Here is a 12890-nt window from a genome sequence, read left to right as displayed (position 1 = left end):
TTTTACTATGTTTTAAACAGTATTTTTTTTTTTTTTTTTTTACAGAGACAGAGAGTCAGAGAGAGGAATAGATAGGGACAGACAGGAACAGAGAGAGATGAGAAGCATCAATTATCAGTTTTTTGTTGTGACACCTTAGTTGTTCATTGATTGCTTTCTCATATGTGCCTTGACTGTGGGGCTACAGCAGACCAAGTAACCCCTTGCTTGAGCCAGCGACCTTGGGTCCAAGCTGGTGAGCTTTGCTCAAACCAGATGAGCCTGCACTCAAGCAGTGACCTCAGGGTCTCGAACCTGGGTTCTCCACATCCCAGTCCGACGCTCTATCCACTGCGCCACCGCCTGGTCAGGCTTTAATCAGTATTTTTTAAATGTGATTTTGACATATCCATTATGTTCTCCAGTTTACAAACTCATTACCCAGTCCCTTACTTATTTGATGAGATGATGTTTGTTCTATCACCCACATAGACCTCAGTAAATATTACGTGACTTTACTCCCTAACAAAAGCTTTCTGCTTTTGCCCTATTGGTCACAGAATTATCTGAGATTCAAAGTCACTGGAGGTTAGCAAGTTTCTTGGTCAGGAAAATGAGAAATGCAAGAGACAAATGTTTGTCTATTAATTTTGTAGGCCTGAACTCAAAGATATACACAAAAGCAGAGCATTGTAGAACGAAAGGCTTTTACAGAGTGCTCAAAATTGTGTGGTAAGCTGAAATTGTCAATGATTGGGACATCAGGTTTCCTTGCACTTGCCTCAGTGACATTTATGCCTGGCTGCCATTGCAACAACTTTGGGACTTTTTAAAAGGGTTTTAAAGCCAGAATCATACCTCTACTGATAGTGACTTCGTTTTTTTTTTAGGTTAGAGCCTGGACATCTGTCTCTCTGTGTGTTTGTCTGCCTATCTGTCGGTCAGTCTGTCTGTCTATCTGGTTCCGTCCGTGATTCTAATGTTCAACCAGGGTTGGAAACCACTAATTTACATGAACATATAATATATATTAACAAAATCTCAAATAGTTACTAGATAAAACTATTTAAATATATTTCTATGTTTTATGTTTATAGATTTCATATTTGTTTTTCAAATAAATTTACATTTAAAGCAATTTAGTCAATATGTAACTGGCTGTATAAGCTGCTCACATTGTACTGAAATGGGATATGGATTAATAATTCTCCACTTTGGCTAAACATTAGATAATTTTTTTCAGGAACTTCTACAAGGCTAGTGCTCAGGTCATACACAAACTAGTTAATTCAGAATCTTTAGGGATGAGACTCAGGCATTAGTAATTTATTTTATTTTTTATAATTTTTTTATTTTTTACAATTTATTTTTTACATTTTTTTAAATTTATTCATTTTTTTAGAGAGAGGAGACACAGAGAGAGAAAGAGACAGAGAGAGGAAAGAGATAGAAAGAACAGAGGTAGGAGCAGGAAGCATCAACTCCCATATGTGCCTTGACCAGGCAAGCCTGGGGTTTCGAACCAGCGACCTCAGCATTCCAGGTTGATGCTTTTACCCACTGTGCCACCACAGATTAGGCATTAGTAATTTTTTTAATAACTCCCTAAGTTAGTCAAATGTAATGCCAAGTTGTGAACCACAAATCTAAGTACGTTAAATATGTGTTGATTTGATTTTGTTTAAAATGGTTTCAGTCAAACACAGTCTCACTCTAAGTCTTTTCTTTTCAGGATATTATTGATAGACTTATAATTTTGAACTCTGAAGCTAAGATTCATTCTTTATTCAACTATGAACAATCACACATCTTTGGTTTAAGGTAAGGTGCTAAATTTTACTTGAGATGTATTTTCAGTGTTGCAAAACATGTTCTATATACTTTCAAAAATATTTAAAATAAACTAATTTTTAAAGCATATTTAAAGGTAATTTATTTTTCTATAATATTGTACACAAAGTAAAGAATAGCCATTAGAGTTTTATATTATGCCCATTATCTACATTTAGGTTCTGTGTTAATTCAGTATCTTCCACTTTTTTTTTAAAGATTTTATTCATTATAGAGAGGAGAGAGAGAGAGAAAGAGAGAGAAAGGGGGGAGGAGCAGGAAGCATCAACCCCCATATGTGCCTTGACCAGGCAAGCCCAGGGTTTTGAACTGGCAACCTCAGTGTTTCCAGGTTGACGCTTTATCCACTGCACCACCACAGGTCAGGCATGCATCTTCCACTTTTGTTAGATTTACTAGAGGCATTTTGCCGACTTACAGTTTACTTAGTAGTCAACTGTGTCTTCCTGGGTTGGTATTAGATTGGACTCTTGCCATAATATAGTCTTGAAAGAGGCCTAGAAATGGCTGATTTATCTTGAGGTCCAAATTTTTCTCCTTATGTTAATTATATGGTTTAACTTCAGTTTCCCAAATTTTACAGCTTTCTTGTTGATTGTATATTCCTTAAGATTTTATTTAACATATTCAAATGGCCAGGGTTTTTTTTTGGGGGGGGGAGGAAGTGTTTGGGTTACAAAGACTCATAAAATTCTTAATATTTTGGTCATATTTAGACATATAATTTGCTTCCTTATGTACCAGTTATTACCTTGAAAAGCAGCGGAACGAAAGGAAATTTTCTTAGGTTTGTGATTTATTTTTCCTTTTTCTTTTATCAAAATAACGTTTTCAGGCATGAGGGAGGGGGCCAGGGAGAATGCTTTATCTAAGAAATAAAGCAATTACTTTTCTAAAATTAGAATTCTTTAATAGTAGTATATATTATAGATCTTGCACTCAATCTATTTTTAACTGTTCGTTAATAACTAGGCTTCATTTAACCATTCATTAATAGTTCAAAGAAGATAGAAAAAGACTGCAACTGTTAGCTGTAGGATAATGTGCCCTTTATCTCTAAATGAATTTCACATTAAATCTTAACTCTCTTTGTATGACATAAGATATATGGCAAACACTGATGAGGAATATGCGGGAAAAAGAACACTCAGTAGGACATCCTTTTCCATAGCAAGTGTGTTTCTGAGTTTTGTAATTATAGAGCATAGATTTTGGCCTCTTGTTATTGAATATATAAGAATTTCTTCCTTTTTTCTCCTTGTATATTGATACAATAATATTTTTTGTTATTATTTTGGCAAAAAAAATTAACAATAGGATTTTAAATCACTTACAAAGCAATCCAAGAAGTAAAATGCTCCTGGGAATGAAGTATATTACTTTTCATCGTGTGTGCTTTCTCATAATATCCAAATAGGATCACTCTATCCTACACTGGAATTTACCATTCTATCGTTGATTCATATATATAATAGTCATGCAGTATAGTCGTTAGCAACATGGACTCTGGAGTCAGACCGCCTGCTGTTTACTGCTGTGTGCGGTGAGTTCTCAGTCATCATCTGTATGTAAAATGGAGGATAATTATTTATATATATTTTTTTCAGTTATTGTAAGAATTACATATAAAAAGAAAAGAGCTTATAACAGTATCTATCTTGTAGCAAACACTATAAAATATTAACAATAAATATAACAGTAGTAGTACTTTAAGTGATGATTTTTATCAATTTGCTTTATACTGGTTTTTTGTTTTACTAGGAAACCACAGATAAGAGGGAAGTTTACCCTCTGCCTCTAGCTCATCCCCCTACAGAGTTTGCCTTTAAGTATCATCTATATGTCAATGGATGCCCCGTTTATATCTCTATTCTAACAAACAATTTATCTTTATATAAGGAAATTAACTACTGCAGGAAACTAATTATAATTAAATGAAATTCTTCCTAATTCTGAAAGTGATATTATTAACAGAAAGGAAAACATTGTAAACATTTTTTATCCATATATAGACAGAATAGATGTATGGAAGTAGTTTTTTATTTTACATTCCAACTGAATGGTAAAAAAGAAACCCTGGTGACACAGAATGAGTTGTTGAATTTCCGATGACGGTTTTTCACTCCAGGAGTGGTTATTTCCCTGGAGATTTCCCTAAGGTTAAGAAAATATTATGTAAAACATTTTAAGTGATTTGAGCATTATAGTTTACTTTTTTTGTGTGTGGCAGAGATAAGAGTCAGAGAGAGGGACAGACAGTCAGGAAGGGAGAGAGATGAGAAACATCAATTCTTCGTTGTGGTTCCTTAGCTGTTCATTGATTGCTTTCTCATAATGTGCCTTGACGGTGGGGGGGGGGGGCTACAGCAGAGTGAGTGACCCCTTGCTCAAGGCAGCGACATTGGGCTCAAGCTGGTGAGCCTTGCTCAAACCAGATGAGCCGACACTCAAGCTGGTGACCTCGGGGTTTTGAACCTGGGTCTTCCGCATCCCAGTCCAACGCTGTATCCACTGCGCCACCACCTGGTCAAGCAGTTCACTTTTAGGTAGTAGTGATTGATTCTCTACTAAAAAAAAAATGAGGACATGAATGCCATCATTGGACTCCCTGCCTCTACCTGTGTTAGAAGATGCTCTGCCATTTCCTGACCTGTCTTCATGAGTCAGAGATCCTGTTATTTGCCTCCCCATCAGGGAGATCAGGCTAATCTGACGTATGTAGATAAGCAGTAGTTATTATATGTGACTGCAGAATAAGATTTATAATTTTTTAGTTTACTCTTATCTACTTTATTTACTCAGCCAGTATTTAATGAGCACTTATGCTTTCTATGCTAGATGTGGGGGATGTAATGATGAGTAAGTAAGGTGTACTCACTCTCTTTTACCTCTCTACCTAGTGAAGACTCTGATATTAGGAAAATGAAAAAAAATGTGAGATAATTAATGCAGAAAAGAAACACATCCTTATGAATTTCCCTACCATCCTATTTTAAATGTCAATTCCAGAATCCTTTATGTGGCTTTCAAAGAGCTGCCTAATATTTCCCCACTTTTCTTGTGTACATTATTCTCTTTCCTCAGTAGGTCAGACTGCTTACCTCCCTCAAGTACAGTGTTTATTGTTGCCTCTATACTTGTTTTGTGTTGAGTAGTGCCTTCACTTTTGTTTTCTTACTCAAATTTAGCTCATCTTTCAAGGCAAAATTTGCTTTATGAATTACTTCCTTTGTGACTCCTTACTGCACACTCTGATCATGTCTTTACTGCATGTCTTTACCCTTGGATTTAATCCATTCCCCAGATTTAATTTTTATGTCTCCCTAGACTAAAACTTAAACGTCTGGAGGGAGCGTCATTTTCTTTTATGTTTTCCATGTTTCCAAGTACTTTTTGGTATTTGGTAAATCTGTTGATTGATTAAAACAGTTTCTGGAAACTTTTTTTTTTTAAAGCTATACATTTATTAAAAAATTTGTGTGTGGCCCTGGTCGATTGGCTCAGTGGTAGAGTGTCGGCCTGGCGTGCAGGAGTCCCGGGTTCGATTCCTGGCCAGGGCACACAGGAGAAGCACCCAACTGCTTCTCCACCCCTTCCCCTCTCCTTCCTCTCTGTCTCTCTCTTCCCCTCCTGCAGCCAAGGCTCCATTGGAGCAAAGTTGGCCCGGGCGGTGAGGATGGCTCTATGGCCTCTGCCTCAGGCGCTAGAATGGCTCTGGTTGCAACAGAGCGACGCCCCCAGATGGGCAGGGCATTGCCCCCTGGTGGGCATGCCGGGTGGATCCCGGTCAGGCTCATGCGGGAGTCTGTCTGACTGCCTCCCCATTTCCAACTTCAGAAAAATACAAAAAAATAAAAATAAAAAAATTTGTGTGCAAATTATTTTTTGAACATATTGTTTTGTAATAATACCAAGTAAGGCACAATAGTGTTCTTACTATCTGTAAATTCTTTTTTATTGAGGTATATTTGACCTAACATACTAATTTAAAGTGTACAACATCATAATTTGATACTTGTATATATTGGGAGGTGATCACCACAATAAATCTAATTAACATTTCACACCATACATATTTAACAGAATTTTTAAAATTGTGATAAGAACTTTTAAGATATACTGTTGGCAACTTTCAACTATGCAGTACAGGATTATTAGCTATACTTACCATATTGTATTACATCTCGATGATTTACTTATTTTATAATTAGAAGTTTGTGCCTTCTGATACCTTTCACTCATTTTGTTCAGTCCCACCAATCTGTTCTCTGTATCTATGAGGTAATTTTTTCATGTAGATTTCAGTTTCAATATTAATCAACATCATATGATATTTGTCTTTCTCTTTGCACTTACTATACTTAGTATAGTGCCCTTAAGGTCCATACATGTTGTTGTAACTGGCAAGATGTCATTTTGTATGGCTGAATAATAGTCCATTGTATGTATCTGTTTTCTTTATTCATCCATCAATGGGCACTTGGTTGCTTCTCTATCTTGGCTATTGTAAATAATGCTGCAATGAACATGGTTGCATCTATCTTTTTCAATTAGATTTTTTATTTTCAGATAAATACCCAGAAGTAGAATTGCTGGATCATATGGTAGTTCTAATTTTTAATTTTTTGAAGAAACTGTATACAGTTTTTCGTAGTGGCTGCATCAATTTACATTTCCACCCATAATGCACAATGGTTTCCTTTTCTACACAGCCTCGCTAGCATTAGTCATTTCTTGTATTTTTGATGATAGTCATTTTAACAGCTCCAAGGTAGTATCTCATTGTGGCTTTCATTTACAGTTTCCTGATGATTAGGAATGTTGGCCTTTTTTTTTTTTTTTTTACAGGGACAGAGAGTCAGAGTGAGGGATAGATAGGGGCAGACAGACAGGAATGGAGAGAGAAGCATCAATCATCAATTTTTTTTTATGACACCTTAGTTGTTCATTGATTGCTTTCTCATATGTGCCTTGACCGCGGTCCTTCAGCCGACCAAGTAACCCCTTGCTCAAGCCAGCGACCTTGGGTCCAAGCTGGTGAGCTTTTGCTCAAACCAGATGAGCCCGCGCTCAAGCTGGCGACCTCAGGGTCTCGAACCTGGTTCCTCTGCATCCCAGTCCGATGCTCTATCCACTGCGCCACCACCTGTTCAGGAAAGAATGTTGGCCTTTTGTTCATGTACATGTTGGTCATCTGTAGGGCTCTTTGGAAAAATGTCTATTTAGATCTTTTGCCCATTTTTTAATTAGATTGTTTGTATTTTTACTATTGAGTTGTATGACATATTTTGGATATTAACCTCATAAGAAATATGACATGGAAATATTTTTAATCATTCAGTAAGGGTGCCTTTTTATTTTGTTAATTTCCCTGCAGCACAGTAACTTTTCAGTTTGTTGTAATCCCTCTTGTTTATTTTTGCTTTTGTTGCGTTTTGGTGGCTGATTCCCTGGAAACTTTTGATTCTGCTTAAGGAGGAGCAGTTTAAGGTTTTCTTAACTACATTTAGGTTACAGCAATGTTTTACTCTGCCTTATAATATTTTAATTTAAATAAAACAACTGTATATCACATGGAGAAATACTTTACATTCGTTTTCTTTATATCAAACTACAAATTAAATTTTAATTACAGATTGTAGAATTATTTATTAAGAACTTAAATCTTATATAGTGATTTTTTATTAAATGTACATATTAAAATTTAATATTGTTAAAAAAGTGATAGTTTCCTAAAACTTATTTCTAATACATTTGAAACCATAATGTCTATTATTAATTTCTTTTTCATAGGAAAACTCAAGAATATATACTTACAGAACTGCCTTTAAAGCTGATCATTTTCTGTTTCAGTTATTTTATATTTATCCACAAGCAGTAAACTTTATTCATAGTATGATGAACAGTAATATGCATAGCTATCTTCTCTGTAAAAAGTTTGATTTATTAGATGACACGACGAGGAACAGTAAAAAATATATTTGCTCATCTGTTTAGAAACATTGTGGTTATTTGAACAAACATAGACAAGTATTAATATTCTGTCACAAAAAGTCAAATGATTTATGCTCAGGGCCCCAGATGCTCACTAAACTTAAACATGACTAACATTAGTAATGAGAAATAATTTCAAAATTGTCTTATATAATCTTTTTATAAATATAAGAAATTAGAATATAATCTGACTCTAAAACCATCTAGATTTTGGATTTAGTATACATATGAATACATGAACATCTTTACACACATTCCAATATCTAATTTAAGTCTATTAAGTTAATTTGAAGAAAATAATAAAATGATCTGTTACTAATTGAAGACATCAGTAATTGATTCAAAATTCTTATTTAAACAACAACTTCTTATTTATGTAGATTAGAAAATAATGAGAACAATACTAATTATTCTCCTTCTTAAAGATAACCACCATTAGCCTCCTTAGGCTGGGATATTTTTCAACCTTTAGCCGAAATATTTTTTTGAAAAACAAGAGTTTTGTTGTAAAACTGTTCTTTTTACTTATTTTAATTATTTTTTATTTCTATAAATACTCATCTATACCATAATTTTAAAGGACTGAATAATATTCCAGTGTAGAAAATTTATTTAAATGTTCTATTGTACATCTTCATGTATAGGCATAACCTCTCTGTCTATAATTATTTCTTTACAACAGATTTTTGGAGATGGACTTGCAAGGTTAAACACATTTTAAACCTTGTGTTTTTGGGGGGAGGGGAGGAGAGACAGACAGACAGGAAGGAAGACAGATGAGAAGCATCAACTCATAGTTGTAGCACCTTAGTTGTTCATTGATTGCTTTCTCATATGTTCCTTAAGCGGAGGTGGGGTGGAGGGCTGGGGTGGGAAAGAGGCTCCAGCTGAGCCAGCAACCTTGGGCTCAGGCCAGCGACCTTGGGCTTCTAGCCAGCAACTTTTGGGCTCAAGCCAAGGACCATGCGGTTATGTCTATGATCCCACGCTCAAGCTATTGACCGCACGCTCAAGCTGGTGAGCCTGCGCTCAAACTAGTAACCTCGGGTTTTGAACCTGAGTCCTCAGCATTCCAGGCTGACACTATCCACTGCGCCACTGCCAGGTCAGGCAGTCTGTCCTCTTTTTATGACTTGTTTTACCTGACCTCCCTGTACCATTTTATATTCTATCCATTGTTGACACTGTTTACAAATTTACTTGTTCATTCACTCAGAAAATATTTATTGAATTTCTACTAAGTGCTACACTACTATATATGGTCTTTCTTGGGAGGGGGTATGTGCCTCTTTTCCTCTTTATTTTTGTATTCATTTTTTGTCGTATTTTTCTGCTTCTTCCTCCTCTACTATCTGCATTTTCAATTGAATTTTTTTCTATTGAATGGCATAAGTCTGTTTTTTCCATTTTTTTCTACAGTGGCTTCATTTGGCACTTTTTACTGACTAATCCTGTATCAGTGTATCTACCCCTAAGTTTTTCCTTGATCATGTATCCAAATATTATTAAGCATTTGTATACATATCTGTGTACCAGCCAGATTAAGTGGAGTGAGCATGTCCCAAAACTGTGCTTTGTGTGTACTTTACAGAAATGCAAACTAACCTTCAGCTTCAGGAGACCTTAGAGCACTTTCTGAAATGGAAGTAGGAGTTTGGTACCAAGAGGAAGTGAGCAAGCCCTCCATAACCCCTGCTCACTGTGTGCTGTTTTGTAGGCACACCGACCCTGCTCCCCTCCAGATCTGGTTATATGAGTTCCAGAAACCTAAAGCTCTGGTTTTGGGGTGTGGTTAGTTTGTGTGTAATTCATGTTCCATTCATGGTTATAATCAGCAGACAAGTAATTGGGCATTGCATTTCTGCTAGCTAGTTTGTATGTGCTGATCAGAAGGAAACCTTTTGTATTGGATTTTATGATTTTTTATTAAGTTAGATACATACACAATATATTTGTTTAAGTTTGTAAAGTATAACATGGAATTTATGGTGATGCATACATCAACGTATTTAGAATGTTAGTAGAGATGAAATGTGTTAACTCAGTCTATTCAAGGAAGAAGTATTAGGAAAAAGTGGCAGGGCGTAGAGAAGGGGTTGTGACACAGGTAGGAAGCAAACAGATGACAAGCTTGGAATCCATTCAAGTGGAGATGATAGCTAGGACTAACCATTCTGGTACCCCACACAAGTGCCCACCTGTGCACATTAATGACATACTAATATTTTATAAGTGATACACAACATACGTAATTATTAAGAACAGAGAGGTGTTATTCTTCTGGTGGTAAGATTTGGTTGGAGTTATTAGCAAACTCCTGTCCATCTACTGTATTCAAGATATATTCTAAAACAAATGAAATGATTAGTCCTGAATTTCACAGATTATTTTATTCCTTCAAATAATTCAAATAAACTTTTGCATTAAGGAGTCACTGATTTTTATTTCCAGAAATGAATTGAAATTTAGAGATGTTTGGTTGGATTTTAAGTATAAATTTCTTTATACCATGAACTAAAGAAAAATTCATCTAAATTTATGAATATTTTAATAGATATTAACTTGGCACTATCTGGTTCAAGTGCCAAAATCTTTGATTTGAAATTCTGAAATTTAGAAAAAGTTTTTAAAAATTAAACTTAAGGCCCTGGCTGGCTGACTCAACATAGAGCATCAGCCTGGCATGTGGATATCCTAGAATCGATTCCCGGTCAGGGCACACAGGAGAAGTATCCATCTGCTTCTCTACCCTTCCCCCAATCCTTTTTCTCTCTCTGTCTTTCCCTTCCCCTTCCGCAGTCATGTCTAGGTTGGAGCAAGTTGGCCCCGGGCACTGAGGATGACTCCATGCCTTGCCTCAGGCACTGAAATGGCTCAGTTGCTGAGCAATGACCCCAGATAGGCAGAGCATTGCCCCATAGGGGATTTGCCAGGTGGATCCTGGTAGAGGTACATGTGAGAGTCTGTCTCTCTGCCTCCCTGCTTCTTACTTAAGAAAATAAAAAAAAATACACTTAAATTTTTTTTATTAATTTTTGAGAAAGAAGAAGGGAGAGAGAGAGAAATAGAAATATTGATTTGTTGTTCCACTTATTTATGCATTCATTGGTTGACTCTCTTATGTGTCCTGACTGAGGATTGAACCCACAGCCTTGATTTACCAAGACAATACTCTAACCAATTGAGCTAACCAACCAGGGCAAAAAATAAACTTTTTTATAATGTATTTTCTACCTGCACATAATCTTACCTGAAATGATATGAGACTTTATTGTTTTCATTTAATCTGACAAATTTAAATATAAATATCTCTTACTAAAGAAATATTAATGTGCTTGATTATGAGATATTGTTCCAGACTCCATGTGTACTATATTTTGTTGTTAAATGCTTAAAAATTCTAATTCTTTGTCCTAAGGTTTACAGATAAGTAATTAAATGACTTTGCAATTTTCAAATCACTTAAAGGGGTTGGGGGAGGAGGGAAAAGAGAAATAAATTACATAGTGTATGGTATTTCAAAGTACAGCTTTGCAACGATGTATATAATGCACATTTCCAGACTAAATTAGGAGGCTCCTTTTGCATCTGAGTCAAATCTGAACCTAAGGCTCAATTGCAGAACTTTTTGCATCCTGGCTCCGTTAGGGCATCACTGGCTCTCCTCGTCAGCACTGACGGAACCCCATAGAGGGCTCGCAGCATGATTAGTGTGAGCTGGTGCTCCTCATACTCTGTTGAACTGGTAATAAAAACAATCTGACCCCAGACGGTTCTTTTGCTTATAATTAGATTATGCTAGTTATACTTATTGGGGCATATTCAAAAGTATGTTGATGTTTCCTGGGGAGCATCAACAATTTATACAGCTGTCTGTGATGTTATAGTGATATATTGGGTTTTTGTAAATTATTTGGGATTACACATTGGAACATGTAAAGAGCAGTTTTTCCAGTGCCTAAACAGCCCTTAATTAGTATATTTATATTTTATAATATCAAAAACATATCTATATCATAAATTTTAAAGTCAATATAAATTAATATTGTTATATTCTTAATATGTATATAATATATTATCTCATAAGAGCAGTGATCAGTTTAGTCTTAACACAGAATCCTGCAAATTTTAGTAGTCTGGTTACCCTGGTTAAAAATTCTTTGTCTTGAGTATGTTTTGATTATTTTTTTCCACTCAGAATACTTACATTTTTGTAGGCCAATAATGCCATTTTCTGTGGTTAAACCTAAATCTTTTATCCAGAAGAATGTTATTTCAGGTTTCTAAGGTAAACTCATTTGGAGTGTCCAGTTGGCATTTAATATTTTTTTCATAAATCCTTTACCCAGAATGTTTTTCTTTATGGCAGAAATTAAATCATGTTGATTTAATTTTATTACATTAAAGATAAAATTTAATTAGTTGAAAAGAACTTTCTAAAAGATAATTTAGAGCTTAGAAAACAAAGATTTATTTTACCTATTTGAACAAAAGCAAAGATTAAGAAAAGGTCCAGATTCTATGTGCCTTAAAATTGCTTTCCGCCCTGGCCGGTTGGCTCAGCGGTAGAGCGTCGGCCTAGCGTGCGGAGGACCCGGGTTCGATTCCCGGCCAGGGCACACAGGAGAAGCACCCATTTGCTTCTCCACCCCTCCGCCGCGCTTTCCTCTCTGTCTCTCTCTTCCCCTCCCGCAGCCAAGGCTCCATTGGAGCAGAGATGGCCCGGGCGCTGGGCATGGCTCTGTGGCCTCTGCCTCAGGCGCTAGAGTGGCTCTGGTCGCAATATGGCGACGCCCAGGATGGGCAGAGCATCGCCCCCTGGGGGGCAGAGCACCGCCCCTGGTGGGCGTGCCGGGTGGATCCCGGTCGGGCGCATGCGGGAGTCTGTCTGACTGTCTCTCCCTGTTTCCAGCTTCAGAAAAATGAAAAAAAAAAAAAAAAAAAAATTGCTTTCCACTTCCAGCACAGAGCCTGTACTTATCTCTTTTGTCAGAATAGCTCGACAAGATGTTAGTGCATGGTTTATGTGACATCTACCAAACACTGTGTTTTATTTATTTTTACTA

At 36.2% G+C, this 12890-nt stretch overlaps 1 protein-coding gene across 1 annotated transcript in view; it reads left to right on the top strand.

Moving 5' to 3' along the window:
- TBC1D32 (TBC1 domain family member 32) overlaps positions 1 to 12890 on the top strand; it is a 248526-nt gene that overhangs the window by 112494 nt on the left and 123142 nt on the right. Inside the window, exon 22 of the mRNA XM_066248097.1 lies at positions 1712 to 1800. Within this exon, the coding sequence (XP_066104194.1) occupies positions 1712 to 1800 (89 nt within the window). The remainder of the gene's footprint in view (positions 1 to 1711; positions 1801 to 12890) is intronic.

The sequence above is a fragment of the Saccopteryx bilineata genome, chromosome 12 (assembly GCF_036850765.1).
Source record: "Saccopteryx bilineata isolate mSacBil1 chromosome 12, mSacBil1_pri_phased_curated, whole genome shotgun sequence".
Taxonomy (NCBI): Eukaryota; Metazoa; Chordata; class Mammalia; order Chiroptera; family Emballonuridae; genus Saccopteryx; species Saccopteryx bilineata.
The sequence above is the reverse complement of the archived record's forward strand: the minus strand, read 5'-3'. Positions and strand labels throughout refer to the sequence as shown.